The 20805-nt window shown below is 34.3% G+C and overlaps 1 protein-coding gene across 2 annotated transcripts; it reads left to right on the top strand.

The window, feature by feature from the left end:
• Positions 1-273: 273 nt before the first annotated feature.
• On the top strand, positions 274-19867 carry LOC128983485 (transcriptional regulatory protein AlgP). Of its 2 annotated transcripts, none has more exons than XM_054402782.1 (6): positions 274-337; positions 4557-4832; positions 7371-7672; positions 9290-9417; positions 14268-14444; positions 19733-19867. In XM_054402782.1, exons 1-6 carry the CDS (start codon positions 304-306, stop codon positions 19815-19817), a joined length of 1002 nt encoding a protein of 333 aa, XP_054258757.1. In that variant the 5' UTR covers positions 274-303; the 3' UTR covers positions 19818-19867. The 2 variants fall into 2 exon arrangements, with proteins under 2 accessions (XP_054258757.1, XP_054258758.1); XM_054402783.1 differs by having other exon boundaries at positions 289-337; positions 4560-4832.
• Positions 19868-20805: the final 938 nt, after the last annotated feature.

Genomic DNA, 20805 nt, shown 5'->3' with positions numbered 1-20805 from the left:
CAACTTATGTTAAATATGTTAAAACTAAAACTTATCTTTAATTACCAACTTTTATAAAATGAGCTTTTAACAATTTTTGAATTTGAAAATATTGTAAACGATATTTTTAATACGTTATAAGATAACACTGATTAAATTAAATAAAATGTAGTAAATAACTTATCTACAACCTAATTGCCTAATATTACTGTTTATATAGTACTTTATAGTGTTTTATCTATTAGCCTACGTAAAATCAAGGATTCACAAAGACGGCAGGAAGTAGGCAGAAAAAACAAGTCACTTCTCTTTCGTCTTGTTAAGATGGCACCTAAACCGAAGCCGACGGATAAACCAGGTAATTTTGATATTTTTAATTAATATTTGCAGATAATGTGAAAATATACTATTTTAATAACCACCATTAATACTTTATACATTATCCAGCCCACAATTTTAGAATATTATTTCAGCAAGCTTTCGAAGATCGGACCTCGAGTTGACCACTTCACCACACGTGATGGTAACTCTTGTAACCATTCAGAAAGACAAATACCCTAGCTCTACGTTTAAACTTTTATTTTTTCGTTACCAAACGATTATTCCTTCCATATTATTCATTGAGAAATACACAAATCAGTGTTAAAATTTATCCAAAGTCCTCGTAGCTTATCTGTTGACAACTCATAACCTCACATCATCGTGACCACAAGTCCAAAAAGTGGTCTAGGCCTTCTTTGCATTTTTCTTGAATCCCTACCATCGAATTATAACTAAGTCTATGTTTATCAAAACTAAACTTAATTTAGGCCTAGGCTAATCAAGTTTTCTTCACTTGGTTAGGTTACTCTGGTAACTTAGACATAAGCTAACTTAGCCCAAGTCCGGTTGAATAACAGAATGGGCGCGTTCTGGGAACATGTACCGGTGCACCGGTGTAGATTAACCGATGGCAGATTATGTGAAAATATACTATTTTAATAACCACCATTAATACTTTATACAATATCCAGCCCACAATTTTAGAATATTATTTCAGCAAGCTTTCGAAGATCGGACCTCGAGTTGACCACTTCACCACACGTGATGGTAACTCTTGTAACCATTCAGAAAGACAAATACCCTAGCTCTACGTTTAAACTTTTATTTTTTCGTTACCAAACGATTATTCCTTCCATATTATTCATTGAGAAATATACAAATCAGTGTTAAAATTTATCCAAAGTCCTCGTAGCTTATCTGTTGACAACTCATAACCTCACATCATCGTGACCACAAGTCCAAAAAGTGGTCTAGGCCTTCTTTGCATTTTTCTTGAATCCCTACCATCGAATTATAACTAAGTCTATGTTTATCAAAACTAAACTTAATTTAGGCCTAGGCTAATCAAGTTTTCTTCACTTGGTTAGGTTACTCTGGTACCTAACTTAGACATAAGCTAACTTAGCCCAAGTCCGGTTGAATAACAGAATGGGCGCGTTCTGGGAACATGTACCGGTGCACCGGTGTAGATTAACCGATGGCAGCACTTTACTTTAGGTCCTACACTCATTCGAATGAAAATAACTTATCAATCGATATATCGACTGTTTGATAAGTTATATTGTTTGTTAGTTAGGTAAGGTTATAACTTAACCTAACTAACCAAACGATATATCAAATGAAACAATCGAATAATTGATATTTTCAGTCGAATGAGTGTGGGACCTAAAGTAAAGTGCAGTCTATCCGGTGACTTTCTCACCGGTACCGCCCCGGGGCAAGAGTCTTGGTATCCTAGAACGGTTAGTCACCGGTTTATGGTACACATCGGATTATAATTTACACGTCCACCTACTATTTGCTTTACTTAAATCAAACAAACAGACTTGCCCTCACGGAATAAATTATTTGAAAATTATTTGTTTATTATGTAAAATAAACTGTCATTGAACAAATTTATTCACTCATTACGTAATATAACCTATAAAACTGATAATTTACACATCCATCTGCCATTTGCCTTATAATATTTAAATCGAAGAAACAGACTCGCCCTCACGGAATAAATTAATTGAAAATTATTTGTATATTACGTAAAATAAACCGTCATTGAACAAATTATTCACTCATTACGTAAGTTAATATAACCTATAAAACTGATGAACATTATTCAATGGACCCGCCATCTTGCCGTAGCTGCATGCTGTTGTCTAAGAAACTCTGACCAATCAGAGGCCACCGGTGTAGCCTATTATGCACCGTACAATTTCTCCGGTGCATAAATCTTGCACCGGTGGAGGAAAAAGAGGAAATAGCTGTCTGCTAGGTTAACTCATCGGTCTCCCAGAACAACACATTTTTTGCACCTGTGCACCGGTACATGTTCGCAGAACGCGCTCATTTTATCTAAACAAAAAAAAAAAAAAATAATCCCGTTTGCTAGCCTGAAAAAAGTCCCGTATCCCACATGATTTTTTTATTCTTCTAAGTAGCCTATATATAGGCTACCTTAATTTGATGTAGGCTAGGTATCATGTTTTAACAGTTGTGACACATTGCTAACTTAACATATTCGCTGCTAAGGGTAGGTATGATTTCGTGTCACGCGTTCCGGGTCCCGCATGCTCATGGTCTGAAATCATACCATACACACCGTTTCAGATTCCGATACTAGTATGAACCAAGCGTTGGCTAGAAGAGGTTAGGACCTACATCGTAGTGTAGCGTTGCCCAAGTGTCCTAGTAATATTGCTGTTCCCGCCATTTGTGCGTCCCACGTTGCAGCCATTTTAGCAGAGTTTTAAGTTGGCGCTACAGTTTGCTCAAGACACAAAAGAGATGCAAAATCTTGCATGAAAAATGTGCAAGGTGTGCTACGCAAATGGCCACAAGTACACAAGAACCGAGTAAATTTGTGCTCAGTGCCCTGGGGAACCAGCTTTGTGTCAGACAGGCGGTAACGATGTTCCACGCACCATTTAAAGAAAAAATTGTCTAGGATGGGTCGAGAGTTGTAAAAAATTAACCTTTAACTTATACATGTACTTTTATTTTATTAACTCTTGTGTGTAGTATTATAAGATACTTGAAACTTTTCACAATAACAGTTCGTGAAGATTGCCTCGGTCTCTTTTGGCAACGCTGATGGCTTGAAATCGAGCCACATTTTTATTAGGGCCTACGTCTTATTTGGTACCATCTGATGCAGGGTATTTGTGCTGATACCATATTCCAACTTCATTTCGTGAAGTAAATGTTTCATAAGTTATGTACCTATTAATTTTCAGCACTGTTAAAAATATTTAATTTTTTTGTACTAGCGAATGTGTTAAGTATTAGGCTAGGCCATATTTTCCTACACCTAGGTACTTCAATCAATTAGGGATATTTTTCTCTAAAAATAACTTAAGTATAAAAATAAATAAAAACAGTCGTCAGAGCCTGGTCCCCTTCAAATCCTGTTTTAATATCCTGTTTCCCGGCTCAATCAACCGCTTAGCCTATAAAAAATCCTGTTTTCGGGATAATAACTTAACCCCGCTTATGAAAACACTGGCCCAGGGCCTCTTAAAATAGGCCTAGTTTGTGACACATCTTGCTTTTAAGATAGGCCCTAGCCTATTGAAATTTCAGGTTTTGAGCTGGTAGCCTATTTAGAGAACTGATAGGGGTTCATAATTATAATAGGTACGGTAATTAATAATTAATCAGCTAGAGTGTTTTAACTGAAGCGCAGTTAAACTAATTACTAGGGTATTTATTTCATATGAACGTAGGTAGGCTAACACTGTAATAAGTTAAACAATCTGTGGTTAATGTTTTGGATCAACACGTCACTTTCTTATAACGTTCTAAAAACGCTCTCAACTATTTTTTGACATAAACAAACTAAATCTTTAAGAATTTCTCTTCATCCTTTTGCTGCCAGCATTTAATCATTCGTATAATCTAGGTAGAAAAGCTGAGGCCATTTTGTACATAAACGCAACGCTTATAAAATGGCTAGGCTTATAGTCTTAACTTTTTTATTTTTGCAAATATTTTCATAAAACTGTTTTTTCTAGAATTGTATTAAAATTGTCTTTTTAAAAATATAATAATTAAAATATAAGGGTTTGAATGTTTTTTTATGTTACCAAATGATAGTAAAAAAAATTTAATAAATAGGTATTTAAAGTCTTTGAGTAGGGGCCTACAACCAAGATTATGGCTAACTATAACTATTCGGATCATTATTCCCCTTGAGTTAAAATAAACACATAAGCAAGCCTAACAGAGAGTGTTTTGGCCTCTGGGAGCCTCGAAATAAAAAGTACTGTAAATTGGTCCCAGGTCTACGTATTACCATGTTGTCTACGTTAATAGCTTATTCCTACTTTTTGGAAATTTGCTATAAACAAATGTTTTACTTTTGTGAAGAAGTTGATAATAAATTTTCAATGGAAATAATTATTTCTGCCCATCAGAAAACAGTTGATAGTGGTGCTGTTTCCTATATCCTTCCATAGTTTTCAATATTGTAGCCAGCTATTCAGTGTTAGTGCTTTCAAAGAAGCTTAGGCTACGTAACCTAATACGATAAAATAATTGTTCAGCAGGTGAGAAAAAGCCTGCAGGCGAGAAGAAGCCTGCAGGGGAGAAAAAGCCGGCAGAAAAGAAGCCAGCATCCGCTCCGGCTGCTGGAGCATCTACATCTGGAGCAGCGAAACCAGCTGCTGCTAAACCCAAGCCTGCAGCTGCTGGAACAGCCGGCAAACCTGGCTCTTCCAAGACTCCTGCTCCTGCTCCCAAGGCGGCCCAGGCGTCTGCCAAGGCTGCAGCCAAGTCCGCCAAGCCAGCCGCCTCAGGCGCTGCCAAGCCTGCAGCTGCTGGTAATTAAGAAATTAAATAATTTTTCTTTGTTTTTGATAAGCTTTTTATTTTCTTAAGGATAGGATATAACATTAAACATAGAATTTACTACAAAGTGTAAGATGGCAAGAAGGAATTGTTGTATAGTAGGGGCCACAAGAGTCTGCAGTTGGCGGGAGCCATAACCAAGACCGGGCCAACACGACGTTGCAACATCACCTGTTGAGTCGTTGACTACACTCGGGCGCCATTGCGTGCTGTGGCGACACTAATTAAAATGTACTACACAATATCTTCAAATCAGATGACGTATAAATGTTTACCGTGGAATCAAATTTGTCAAAGTAGATTAGCATTCATAGTATATTATTGAAATAACCAGAGCAAAGCTTGATAGTATGGTGCCTGTACCTAATTAAAAGATATTAATGTAAACATTTATTAATCAATTGATTTGGCAACAACGCTTGATCGTCATTTCCTCCTTTGAAGTCACGTGGTAAATAGGCTCCTCCCTCAACTGCAGACTCTCGTGACCTGTACAATAGTTTACTTATAACTGTCCTTTTATACTCTGTTACATTTAGGCCTACTGTCTTTAAATTGACTTTTTTTTATATAGGTCTACAGTAGTCCCAAGATTAAGTTATATTGTGAAGGCTACAGTGTTAAAGTAGTTTTCAACCCTAAAAAAATATTAACTTACTAAAAGAATAACGTTGAATTTTAAGCTGGTTTTTATCCTCGAAAACTTAATAACCTCTATGATTTGTTTTAAATATCCAATTTGACCTGTGAGAGTTTTTAAAGAATTTTTTGTAACAATCTATTAAGCTCACCAGGAGATATTGTTTCACCATCACCATGTAATTTTGTTTTGAATTAGGCAAAATCTTTGCACTGAAAGACGGGAACCTGATAGTTTCTTAAACCTCTTTAGAAATCCAATCCTGGATATCTTATGGTTTTGGGAAACTAAGGGAAGAGTTCCTGGCATAGGTGCAACAGTAATTTGGTATCTATGTTGCTTGTTTGCATTTGTAGACAAGTAGACAGAACCAATACATGCACTGAACAATAATAGGCTATATTTTAGTATGATTAAAATAGGTAAACAGGCAAATACATCTTCCGCTACAATTTCCAAATGGCAACATTTAAAAATGCTCAATTTGCTTTATAAAATAAAACAGGACAGAGTCGTTTTATTTGTTACTCCGATCGCATACAAATGTTAGTGTAGATATATAAATGCTCAGTTGTTTAACAAGAGGCTACAGTTTTCATGGTCTATAGACTCCCTCCAGTTAGCCACCTCTAAACCATAGCCTTGCAGGGCAGGGATATGCATAGATGATTTATATCATCAATAAACGTACACGTTTTAAGACAAACAGTTACATTTGCAAGGATCAAACTATCAATCCTAATCATTCATAATTTGTGTTTACTCTCAGGATTGTTGACACTAGGTCTACAAATTATAACAAATTAATTGATTTTCTACTTTTTAAACTAGAAGAAACACCTCTATAAACTACATTCAAAACAATTGTTAATTTCTAATTAAACTCTAGTTTATTGTTTTGGATTGGATATCTCATCAGTGTTTCGATAAAAAAAATAGAAAATTATAATCAATTTAATGTTGATGAGTTTTGAAATAAAAAAAAAAACTTGTTTTAAACATTAAAGTACGTCACAGCTACCATCAATGTTTGGAAAATATAGGTTATCGATGCTGATCCCAATTCCAGGGTACTGGAAAACTTTAAAACGAGAATGATCATAAATTTTAAGATTTAACCTTGAATATAGGACAATCACATTGTTCTGTATCTTAAGGACGGTCAGTATCGAAGGTATCAATTTGCGTGGGAATTTTTGTTGCATATTTTATCCAGATGTTTAGTTTTAGTAAGTTTGTAAATAGTATTTTTTATAATGATTTAGCCGTTTGGTAATACTATGAAGAAACTAAATAATTATTTTTAAAATGCCCATTCTTGCAAAACAACCCTAGAAAATTGTACTGTATTGGTAAATTAAAAAATTTGAAGCACTTAGTAGATCCAGGTCATTGATTGTTGGTGGCTCGGAGGGATAAAAGTGCAACAGCAACTTTGGGACCTTTGGAGTATATTTACATTTATAAATAAACTGTGGAGATCTCAGGACATTGAAATCTGGTCTTTTGTAGGGCCTATTTTAGGATAAAAATTTATTTAAGAATAAATTTCTTATAATTTTAAACTTAGTCAAATTTGAATTGTTTTTAAAAAGCAGAAAATTATTAGACTACCATGAGAAAACCTAAAACTGAGTCCCAAGTACCCGGAATTCTCAAATGATCCCATTGATACAATTTTAAGCAATATATTTGAATAGCCATAACTCGTCAATGAAGTGTTTCTGAACCAAAAATTGATTATGTGTAAGTTCTCATATGCAATATTTATCTAATTTTCAGCTTTAGAATTATGGCCTGAGAGGTTACATGCAGTTTAGAACCACCCTTTATATTGTTGTTAAAAGCTGAAAAAATTATTTTCCTTCAGCCAAGGGTGCCAAGCCTGCCGCAGCCAAGGCCGCTAAGCCTGCCGGTGCCGCTGCAGGGAAGCCTGCTGCCAAGAAAGCGCCAGCTGCCAAGGCTGGAGCTAAGCCTGCAGCCAAGCCAGCCGGTGCCAAGGCCGCTAAAGGCAGTGCCAAGCCTCTCCCTAAGAAGGCTGCGGGTGCCAAACCTGCTGCCAAGAAGGTTGAGAAGCCCAAGCGAGATGTTGCGCCAAAGAGCCAGAAGGGAGGCAAGGTCGTAAAGAAGCCTGTCGTTCCTGTCAAGAGGGCTCTGAAAGTTAAGACCAAGGTACGGCTTGTGCTTCTTGTGTTAAAATTTTAGTTGTTAAATCTTCTGAAACAGGTTTTTTACCAGTCACAGAATTTTTGTCATGGCCAGTTACAGATCGTTTTAGTTTTTTCATTCACCGAAGTTAGAAGCATTGATAGAGAAGTGATGTCTTTTAATCATTCACATCTGTGGCACACTGATAGAAGGAAATGTACAGTAACAGTTTTAAACAAGATGGAAATTATTGAAATTTGTGATCTTCATTTCTAGGATAATTGCATCACTATCCCCACTAAATTAGCAATGATTGAGGTTTTAGGTGTTTGACAATAATCAAAGCCAGGTGATGACTTATTTAAGAGAATCTCTCTGATATTACAATGAAGAGAGTTACAGTTCTGATGGCTTTAAGATTGTTTTGCTTTAATTCATCAAATGTATTATGCTTTCAAACTCTTTTCCTCATGAAAGTAGGCCTACAGTACACTAGAAACTACTTTTTCTCTCTCTTCTGAGTGATGGATGCATAAGATAGATTTCAAATATTCTTTCATGTTTGCATTTAAAATAACTGATTAGCCTAGGGTCTACAATTGTACTAAACAAGATTTGATTCCAAAGAAAAGATTTAAGGTATTTGTTTGGATAGCCTATATTTTTTTCTCCTGATCGGCTTAGTGTTGAATATATCGTAGGCCTATTCCTTCTTGCACTAAGCTTTTAAAAACTTGTTAGGCCTAGATCTTACTTGTAGTAGGCTAACTCAATTCAAATAAGAGGCTAGTATCTGCATTTGATTTTTCAAAAACCAAATGATGAAAGAGAATCTCTTTGATAATGAAGTGAAAATAAACTAATATCACTGATGGTTTTTGCATTATTTTATTTATATTGTATCTCGTATATTCTACTTCTACTAATACAAACACAGAATTACACATAAAGTGTACAGTATTCTCCAGTCAGTTTATTTGTCAAATCTTATTTCAGTCCGTTCTCTTATTTAAGGCCCAAGTTTTGAACTTTATAACATTCACCGTTTTACTTAAAGACTCACACATAAAATTTATATTATCTTTCTGAAGGCTTATATTTATGATTTGTTTTATTTTTAAGGCAGAGACAGTTTCATTGTACATAGGCACATGTTTAACTGTAATATCCCCGACCAATTTTAAGTTAAGTGAGCTCACCATTTGTAAGGCAGTGTCTCCTTTTCCATATGCATCCAAAAGCCAAATGATGTCTTATTATAGAGAATCTCTTTGATTTTGAATGAAAACAAAATGTAATACTCTGATGGCCTTTGGTATAATGGTATTTAATTTTGCTTTGGTCCTTCTTAAAACTATTTATTTTGTAGGGCCTACCTAGAATATGTTTAAAAGTTTAAACAAACAAGTGGGGGTGTGGTTGATCTCTTAGGATACTCATGACTTATTATTTAGCGTATTATTTGATGTAAATTTAATAACCAATACCAACTTGTGAACTTGGACCAGATTGCAAACTACTCAAAATATGATCACCCAAATATGCTTTGGGTTTAAAAAAATCGCCTTTTACTTCTAAGTTAACCGATGTAGACAATGGAATTGTAGTGGTAATTTACAACAAAATTGGTTATTTTTCCAGGTCATCAAGGGTACGTTTGGCAAGCGGGTAAGGAAGATCAGGACATCAGTTCACTTCAAGAGGCCTAAAACCTTCAAGCCTCCCAGGAACCCCAAGTACCCCAGGAAATCCGTACCAAGGAGAAACAGGTAAACAAGGGTTTTCATTTTTAAATCTTAACATTTTTCCTCTGTCTAAATATATCACAGGCAATTATAGCAATTACAGGCCTCGGCTCAACAAACACGTGAACTTTGCGAGTCTCCATTTATCTGATTAGATTTTCACTCATATATTCCCTTAAAACTTTTGGAATTATGTTCTATTTAAATAACATTAATTTTAATGAGTACTAAGGTTTGCTGCTATAGGGAATTTAACTGTGATTTTTATTGAAATGTTAATAGCCTGTGGTTTATAAAAGCAATTTTTCTTGTGAAAGTATATTAAAAGAATTTTAATTGGGAATCAAAAACTTAAAGTAAATGCTCAGTTGTTTTTAAAAGTTAACAAAAGACTACAGATTTCATGATTAATTAGACTCCCTAGTACTAGGTTTGCACACATCTAGACCTAACCCTTGTAGAGCATGGATGAGTATCGTTGGTAACTTAAATAAACGTCCACGTTTTAACCCTTCCCGAGCGTTGACCGTGTATGTATGCAACTCAATCTGAAGGTCACAAGTGAAGGACGTACATATATACATCAGAATATGTAAATCTAATTTAGGCATTTTAAAGTTGTTTCTTGGCCGGTCGTCGTAACTAGAATATAAGGATATTGAACAAAATAACAGTTTATTTTATTAGTTATCTTAAGCCATTAATCAATATTATTTTTGCGATAGTTTTTTTTATTTTTAGTGGTGGACTTCTGATTAGTGGGTTGGCATTACTGATCTCATAACATCTGTTGTTTACAAACCAGCCGGCTGATGTTTTTGCACTGACTCTACAGACCTGATAGTTTCTTAAACACCTTAGGACATCCAAGCTGCTGGATATCTTATGGTTTTGGGAAACTAAGGGAAGGTTTCAGGTATTCAGGTGCAACAGCAATTTGGTATCTGTAAAACTTGTTTACATTTTGTAGACAAGCAAAATGACCCAATACATTATTACACTGAACTATAGTCTACTTAATTAAAATAGACAAAAATACATTATTATCCCTTATAATTTTTAAATGGCAACATTAAAATTCTTAATTTTTATTTGTAAAATTTAAACAAAACGGAAGTCAAATTATCAGTATTTACTTAGATCACACACATGTTAGCTGGCTATAAAGAGATTCCTTTTAGAACCAAACTCGCACACCTCAAGACCAAACCCTTGTATTGCAGGAATGAGCATCGTTGATAACTTACATAAACTTACAGGTTTTAAGACAGACAGATTCACTCTAGGCAGTTATAGTCTGTGTTTAAATCATTCAGGATTGTTGACACTACAATCTAAAACTAGTAGGTAACTTACCTCTATAAAACGACAATTTGTGTATTTCCAACATTGTTTTGGATTTTATATTTTATCAACTGTCAATAGAAAATAAACAAAATAATCGATCAATTGTTGTCGAGTTTTGAAAACAATAGACCAAATAATAGGTTGTCCAAAACATTCAAGGATCGAAAACATTGGTCACATGGACGTTTATAAAATAATGGTTATCGATGCTGATCCCTATTCCAGGGTACACTCACTCAACCGGAAGACCTTAACAAAAAATACCTAAAACTTTGAAATAAATTATCATAAATTTACAAATTAACCTTAAAATAGCTATAGGATGATCTACCAGTTGTCACCATGCTCTAAATCTCGGGACCGTTAGTATTGTAGCTATCTAGTTGTGTGGGAATTTTTGCTGAATATCTTATGTAGAGCCTATTAACACACAGGTGTATCTATTTCTTAACATTAAAGTTGTTTATGTTTAGTGGTTTTCCATAAAACACCTTTTGTTTGAATTTATTTTCACTACCAAATAATTATTTTTAAAATGCCCCTTCTCCCAAAACAACCATATAAGATTGTATTAGTTCAAGAACTTAGAGCACTTAGTAGATCCAGGTCATCGATTGTTGGTGGCTCGGAGGGATAAAAGTGCAACAGCAACTTTGGGACCTTTGGAGTACATTTACTTTTGTAAATGAACTGTGGAGATCCCAAGACAATTATTAATCAACCTTAACTAATTTATTGTTTAGGATTATTATGTACAAGGATAGGGATCAGCTAGCTTACCTGGTAGATAGAGTTTTCTTTCTTCTACCTTCTGATGAAGTCCCTAATTGGGACGAAATATTAATTTTTTCTGCGTTGTGCCATTTGTTTTATGTGTAGGCCTAATCAAGGCTAATCTGGACTCTATCTACCAGGTAATCTAGCTGATCCCTATCCTTGTACATAATCCTAATCAGTCAATTGGCCTTTTCTTAATTCCTAATTTATTGTTTAGTAACATTTTTGTTGTCACTCTTTAACTTTTTGGCAGATTTAAATTAGGCCTATTTAGTTTCACCTGTAGGTCTATAAATCTTTGAGGGGAAGATCAAAAGAGCAGATTATTACCAACCTTTTGAATTTTACACAGGCTCATTCGTAACCTAACAGTGTAACTGTACAGTTATTACTGACGGATAGTGTGGTCTACTGCAGTATTACCATGACTGAAACATACTTCATTAGTAGTATTGTCCACCATATGGATCAGCTGAAGATAATTTTGATGTTACAGTCAAACCTCCTTAGAGCGAACCTCGTTAAATGAATTCCTCGATAAGAAAATGTTTTCTAAATCCACTTGAAACTTTCATAAAGGTCAAATGCTAAAAACACCTCTGTACAACGTAGTAATTAGGTTAAAAACCTCCATAAGACTAATTTGTTTATGACAATGGGCTAGGACTGATTAACAACCATAGTACGTAGTTTTCAAATCAAACAGAAGCTTGTCTCAACATGAACCCCCCACCCATCCCTCTTCCTTCCTCAGTCATTGTTAGGTACGTGCCTGAGAAGTTCCAAAACCTCTATCAGACGAATAACTGCAGTGTTAAACCTTGATAAAACAAACCTCTTTATTGAAAATACCTTGATAGTACCAATTTTCCACCTTGATATTACCAATTTTTCCCTACCCTTTGAAATTTGCCTTTTAGAGGTTTAACTGTGTTTCTGTCCTGTGCCTTTAGGGGTTGTTTTTGTTTCTTGTAATTTCAGTTATTTAAATTCTAACTTAACCAAAATAAAACAGGATAATTATAAGCAATGGCTTGTCCTCTGTTTTGATAACCAAAAAGTAAAGCACAAATCACATTAATAACCTTAAAATAAGAGAATCTAAATGTTGTAGGCACTAGCGCTCAGTGTCACTAACATAAACTAGACACAACAAACCTGCTCCAGATTTTACAATGAGATGAGAAGCCTACTTGTGTTAGTCTGTAGTATTGCTGTCAATCAATCAGAACGAATGCACTACATTCCTACTCCTGTTTACTTGACTTTGTTTACATGGAAAACTAGTGCTACATTAAATTGGTACCTGAATTAGGTTGTCATCACATTGTTGACAACCAGAGCGGACCAATACAATGTTTATTTTTGTCCATGCAATCAGATTACATCGTGTCTAGCCGACTATCAGCATAACTATTTATTTTAAATCGCCTGTGTAATCTAAGAGTTTTGATCATTTCCCGATTTTTAAGTCTCGTGAAGAAATCTGACCTAAAACAAGTTAGCTAGATACCTACTTAGCATTTTATATTAACTGCTGTTTTAACATCATATAGCAATAGGTGTCCTAATGAAAACATTATTTTATCCTGGCTTTATTTTGAAATGCACTCAATTTTACCCATATTTGCTTGATTTTCTCACCTATATAAAAATGAGTGCTACAGTAAATTGGTACCTACTCAAGGTGTTATTGCATTGATAATACCCGAATGGACCAATACATTTAAATTATCCCCAAGTAGGACAGTTTTAAAAGTTTTTGAACTTTTGTGTGTTTGATTGCATTACAAATATTGTATTAAAACTAGGCCTACTTGTTTTTCTTAACATGGATTTAGATAGCTGTCCGAAACAATTAAATTTGAGCAAGAATGGCAATCCAATCGGCATCTAAGTATCCTTCCCCTTCATCGTCTGATATTTTTAATTTGTTTAAAGAAAGTGTTTTGAGACAAAGTTTAGGCAAGGAGGTATTACTACATTATATTTGGGATTATTCTTAACTGAAAACTGAAGCATTTTTACTTTCTGTAATAGTTTCTAGCAGGTCTAGTAGTTTGAGCTCAAAATAACTGTCATTGATTTTGGACACTGCTAGTAGTTTATTACAAGTGAAAGTGCAACCCTCTATCCTAGAGACATAATGTATTGACATTTCTGCTAACAGAAAATGGGTTTTAGCTGTGTTTTAATACCATGAGTTAATGGTCTTGACACAAATTTTGGTTTTAGGTACAGTAGACCCCCTCTTTTCCAGACACATTTTAACCGGGCATCTGTTTAACTGGACTACACTCAGCAGAAGTGACATCTCTTTAACCGTATAATTTTTCTATCACATTGGTTTAACCGAACTAGATCGGCATTAAGTGGGCAGTAGCGAAACAACCTTTCTCATGCAAAAGATTGTATACCAGTGACATGCAAAAGATTGTATACCAGTGATCACATGTCTAAATACAATGTTCTTCCAGATTTAAGTCAAATATTTGGGTTAGTTTTCGAGTTACTAATAAATTATACATTAGACGTTCCTAATTTAACGAGTTTTAGGGGACGTCTGTTTTACCGGAAATACAGTTTCCAGACTGGCCTTGGTCCCGAGTAGTTCGAATATCAGAGAGTCTACTATATACCTATTTCAAAAACCCCAAGGAGTTTCTAAGGCGAGCTGAATTTTCTCTATTTAATAATTCATTCTATACAATTTTAAAACAGGCCTAAGTTTTTGTTTTTATTGCTTCCAGGATGGATGCCTACAACATCATCAAGTTCCCCCTGACCACTGAAGCCGCCATGAAGAAGATTGAAGACAACAACACTCTGGTGTTCATCGTACATCTGGGGGCCAACAAACACCACATCAGGACAGCTGTTAAGAAGCTGTACGACATTGACGTTGCCAAAGTCAACACTCTTATCAGGTAAGATCTCAATAGGCTTTTTTGTAGGGATGGGTTGGTTTTATTGGTTGTTGTACAATAACTTCACTGCAATTGTGAGGTAAGTTGGAGATTTTGCTTCAAAGAGAAGCTCTATGGATTTTTTCATATTTTTATTGTATAAAGGATTACTGTATATTGTCAATAAGGTATTAGTGAAAGTATTACCTGCAATAATTCCTGAAACAATATATACCTAACATTACCAACAATAAAAGAAAATGAGGGGACAATAGCAGCAATTGCTGCTTTTTAGTTATGTATACAAATTTACATGAACACACTTTGGTATTCCCCCAACACAATACATTTGAACACCATTTTAACCTACATAAAAACAGCACACTAAAATAATTAACAAACAAATATGCAATGTTTACATCAGCTGGTATATTTACTATTTATAGAAACACTATAGCAGTACTTCCATTAGAAAATGACTGGATCTTTGACTGCCTGGGGGGCAGAGCAGGGGTAATTTTTGACACTTCTGATATTTTTCTCACCGTCCTTGGACCTTGAGCTTTAAAATGAATCCTCGACAGCCATGCTACCTTTTTCCTAGCTTGAGATATTTTGTGGGGCCGCTTCGCTTAAGAATTTAATATAAAAAAGAAAGGTCATTGGTGTTGGTAATTGTGTTGGTGTATTTTGAAAATTCCATAGCCAAGTGGCCTGGAATAAAGAAATTTCCAAAAACCTCGGCTCTGTCTTACATAACCTATGAATGTTAACTACTTTTACCTAACCCGCCATGTTAAACTTCCCTATCCCAAGCGTGATGTATACAACTTCTTTACTTCACGAGTGCTGTAAAGTTGAAAAAACTCACTCGGTGAGGTAACAAAACACATTTAAATAACATTGAGTGCATAACTTAAAAAATATACCTCTATGGAGCCAACGACGTTCAACGCTAGAAATCAGCTGTGAGCTTGAATTTTATTGTTATGCGTTAAAGAATTTTTCTAACCTAGCTTTTATTTGTAAATGAACGTTACTGTTAGAAGATGGGTGAAATGGATGATGAAAAATATTGTTCGTAACTTGCTGTATATTGTTTGGTCGTTTCTGGGTTGTGGGAGTTGAGCAATCTGACTGCTTGTAGGGAAATCATTCACTAAATGACTCAATATTTAAGCTCAGTCCCATTGGCTCTGTTTGGCTGATCCCATGTACCTATCCGCAATGGAATTTACAAAATTTGTATATTGCGATTTTCTGTTTTTATTAATGAATTTGTAAAAGGTTAAGAATTTAAGAATAATAAAATTGTTTGGCAGATCATTTCTTTATGAGAGAAGCAGTGTTGCTTTTTCACCAATAGCAAAAAAGTAGGCCTATAGTACAAGTTTAAGATGGACTGGGCCAAATTAAATTACTGTCATGATATTATTATCAAATTCTTCCTTGTCAATCACTTTCCAATGGTATTTACTATTAATTAACACTCTCATTCCATAGCATAAGATTTTTTATTTGGTGTGGGTCAAGAATGGATTAAAAAATTAATGCACCTTTTTTTAACCAAAAATGAATTTATTTCATTTTTGTTTTTTTGGGTGCTACATCAAATTGGTACCTAGTCAAAGTATTTGCTTTTTGCAAATGTCTCAGTTGGACCAATACAATCGTAATAAATAAATTTCCATGATAGGATAGCTAAATTTTAAATCTCATACTCATGCTACAAAGGGGAATTCTTGTTTACAGACATCTTCTAGATTTTTACTTAATGTGTGCTTTCACACCATTTCCAATTTTTACGTTTTTTATCAAGAAGACACTGGTCTTTGCAATCTAACATTGACATTTCGGTAGATAGCATCATTGATAGGTAAACCCCAATGACAAATAGCATCTCTATGGAATAGACTTTGCTTAAGAGCTAATTAGATTTGAAAGTAGTCAGTAGTCCAAAATTGTGTCTTATTTCAACTAATGTTAATCAAAGCTGACATGTTTCGTTGCACTGCAACATCGTTGGAGCTTTACATCAAAAAGTGTCAAATAATTTAAACATAGAAAACAACACGGGACACGGAACATTTAAACACGAAATAACACAATAGTGCTATCATGACACGGCTCACAATTGTAGGTAGGGTGCGGTTGTACGTTGTACATTATTTGAAATAAGACACAATTTTGGAGTACTGACGAAGGTAAGTCTATATTATCATTATTAGTAGTACAGGGGCTATCAGAATGAATAATCTTGAAGTCAGCTTGTTTATGAATATATTTTGATTAGCTTATGCAAATTAATTTGTTTCATAATAAGATTGTATATTTATTGAAAAACATACTTTATTACCACCCCTGTAGCAGCAAACATTTTTTATTAATTTATTAATTGTATTTATATACTCGTTAAACCAAATTTCTTTTTAATAGGATAGGAAATTAATTTGACAAGTCTAAAGACAAATCATGGCAAAAAGCAAATATGGTAAATCCACCAGAGAAACACTTAATAAAGACATTTAACATTTTTATTTATTTATTTAAATGGAAATTCTCTAGGCTGCAGGTTTGCTGTGGTGTGGGTTTTGTTTTTTCGGTGACTAAAACAAATTTGTACCTCCTTCCACAAAGTTTGCTTCTTGTAAGCACGTACTGTACTTTTTAATGTATAAAATTCTTTACTGTGATATTTAATTGTTTTTATCTTAAGATTAGAATGAAAAATTATTGCACTTTTTTAGGCAATAATTATTTTTATCATTTTTGTTTACATCTGGGTGCTATAACAAATTGGTACCTGCCTTGGAATGTTTGTTTTTGTGAACGTTAAAAAGGACCAATACATTTTGTAATAAACAAAGGTGAACTATTTGGTTATATTACTTTGCTCTCATATTATATTTTAGCATTCCCACTGTTAAAGATGACCAGGTCCAAATAAAATACTGTCATAATATTATTACTAAATTCTTCCGTGTCAGTCACTTCATTCCAACTATTTTTACCATTTATCTTTTTCCTTTCATAGAATAAGATATTTTATATTTGGTGTAGCTTGAGATTGGAATTAAAAATTACTGCACCAACATCCGAGGCCAAAAATGAATTTATTTCATTTTTGTGTATTTTGTGGTGCTACAACAAATTGGTACCTGCTCAGGGTGTTTGCTTTTGTAAACATACTTAAGAGGACCGATACATTATAAATAAAATTCCTTGATAGGCTAGTTCTTATAACAAAGCATAACAAATGCTAGAATGACAAATGGCATCTCTATACTGAATAGAACCCTCTGGGAACCAAAGATTTGAATGCGAGCACTTTTAACTACTCTGTGACCCTGACAATTACGATTTCTTTATCACTTCATCCTCTACTCTTATATAAGCAATGTTCGCTTGAATGTATACTTGTTGTAAGATCTTAAAAACAGCTTTGACAATTTCCTTCAAATGTAAATAATTTATTTATGGCCTAAAAACGTGATTGACGACAGCCACCACCTCAGAAAAATTTTACTTCGCTACTCATTCTAAATTAAACATTGGCTTTATAGGTTGCCAAGTAACTATGTTAATGTTTGTTGAACAAAATAACAAGAAAAAGAAGTAAACAAAAGACTTGTAACATATGTTTATAACAAGCCATCTGCAGTATACTAGCCAATTACAATTAATATACAGTACAAACCGAAAAACCTCACTTGTTACTGTTACAATGCTATTACCTTTGACTATACACAAAGAAAACTCGATATGGGGGAAAGTAGTTCCGATCAATTACTGATTGATTATTTTACTTGGTGCTCTCCTAACGATCGAGGTGAAGCCGAGGACGTTAAATGAGTGAGGGTTAAAAAGATACTTGTTGTGTTGATCAATTTTTTTGACATATTGTACCATCATTCGTACAACTTTTTAACAAAACTAAAATAGTTTTCATATAAAGATGACCTCTCAAAACTACTTCATACTTGTTTTCAATTTAATTTGCCAATGGAAACAAGCAGGTGTTAAGTAAGTGATTCAATTGTTTCGTCCATTACAATTGTGTTAGTGTACACTATCGATATGTTGAACTATTTACGATAAGGCAACAATTAACTACAATCAATTATAACAATCAAAATTTACTACTGAGTTGACAACAGCTGATTTGTACACCCTAGAGAGTAAAAATGCTACTTAAGACCCGCAACGGGCATGCATTGAAAACTGCTGTTTTTGCTGCAGTACGACAAAAAATAAATTAATGTGTTGTGAATTGCCAGGTTAAAATTTCCATCAAAATAAATTGAAATTCCACTAAAGCTTAAATTATAAAAGCCAAAATTGGTTGTAAATAAAATGTAAGTTTTCTTTATATTGCTCTTACAATCTAAATAAAATATACCGAGCCATGGAAGGGTCTACTGTTTCTATTATTTTAAAACCTCCAGAACTATTCTGTTATGTTGTGGATTTCATTTTAAGTTATGTTTGAGTGTGTTGATCTTGTTTAGGTGTTTTTTCAATTCTAATGTGTATGCTTTACTTTTTTATTTTAATTATGTTTTTATTATACAGGGTGTCCCGTAACTCTCTGGACATACGTATATAGCGTTATTCCTTAGGTCAAGACAAACACATTTCACCATAGGAACATGGGTCTGTGGTGTCTAGTTTACCGACTGTCGGTATTTATGTGTTTTTTACAAAAACATAGAAACTAGTTGTTTTCGTAATGTATGACCACCTTTTTCCATTTAAACAATGCTAAACAACGTAAAAGGAGTATTAGCATTGTTTAAATGGAGAAAAGTGGTCAGGCATTTGGAAAAGAAGACATTTCTCTGTTATTATTTATCCAATCTTAACAAATAAGGTATCATTGGAAACAACATAAAATTTACAAACTTTTTTGTCTCTTGCTTTTTTTTGTAAAGTTAACGGTTTTCGTGAAATTTGACATCAAATATTTTAAATGGCCGCCATTTTGAAAAGGTAATGATTTTTTAGTATAATTTCTAACGATAAAAGGTCCTAATAAGATAAACATTTTTGCAAAATATCAAAGCTGTATCTCAACCCGTTAAGGAGTTATTAATGTTTTTGTAAAAAACACATAAAGACCGACAGTTGGTAAACTAGACACCACAGACCCATGTTCCTATGGTGAAATGTGTTTGTCTTGACCTAAGGAATAACGCTATATACATATGTCCAGAGAGTTACGGGACACCCTGTATAACTCATATTACAGCTTTGTGTTTCCCAACACAATTAGATTAAGAAATGACATAACATTGATTTGTTTGTTGCAGGCCTGATGGTAAGAAGAAGGCGTATGTGAGGCTAGCACGAGACTACGACGCGCTAGACGTTGCCAACAAGATCGGTATCATATAAGCTGGGTTTTTTACTTATGTGACTGTTAATAAAAAAAAATGTAAAATCCAGTTGTGTTTCATTTCTAGTTTTTGTTTTGGTATTTCCTTTTTCTTTTTTGTTACTATTATTAGGTGCCTATTAAAAATAGTGATGGTCAAAACCAATAATTTTGACTCTCGAAACCAAACCCGAAACATTAGAAAATCGAATCTCAAAACTTAAAACGCGAAACCTGTTAACTAAGCTGGTTACAACGGTCAAGGCTACAAAAAATACAGGTAATAATAAAATGTTAATTATGCAATCAAAACTGAAAGAGATTGACTCCTGACCCGACATAATAATATAAATATGTGACTGATTATCTTAAAACCCAATACAAAATAATTATTTATAATCAAGCAACATTAAAATAAATTTGACATAAACGTGAATATTAGACTAATTAGAACATTTAGTGATCAACATTTCTTTGTGGAAATTTTGGTGACAATGATTGTCATGAAACCGAATTGTACCTCGTTTCAGTTTTAGTATGACTTTAATATGGCTTTTGAATCCAAGAAAAGGAACAGGAATAACAATTGACTAGTATGAAAAACAAACAAAGTTAGCTCTTCCTCTTAATGTCCTCCATGCTCAGCCACCCAAGAGAAGACTTGCCTTCGAAACTTTTGAAGAGATTCACCAAAGAAATCTAACTGTTGGGCAGGGTTTCCAGAGCGCAGCAGACGTGGAATTACACTGTGTTAGGCGTAGACAGTCTGATGTGAGTGCCTGGAGAAAGGTTGTAGAAGGCGGGTTCCAGCAGGTACGTAAAGGTCTATGCAACGTAGAAGTTCAGGGCAATTGATATAACCATTGACAATCTTGAATAGGAATATAAGGTCAAGGGCCAGTCGTCTAGATGACAGCGGAAGGATATGGTGCTGGTTTGCAATTTCTTGTATATCCACATCAGGATAACGGATGCCACTTCTAACAACCACCAAACGCAGGAAACGTC

This window comes from Macrosteles quadrilineatus, unplaced genomic scaffold, assembly GCF_028750875.1.
Source record: "Macrosteles quadrilineatus isolate MER2022 unplaced genomic scaffold, UCM_ALF_1.0 Scaffold_1__1_contigs__length_201487025, whole genome shotgun sequence".
NCBI lineage: Eukaryota > Metazoa > Arthropoda > Insecta > Hemiptera > Cicadellidae > Macrosteles > Macrosteles quadrilineatus.
The sequence above is the reverse complement of the archived record's forward strand: the minus strand, read 5'-3'. Positions and strand labels throughout refer to the sequence as shown.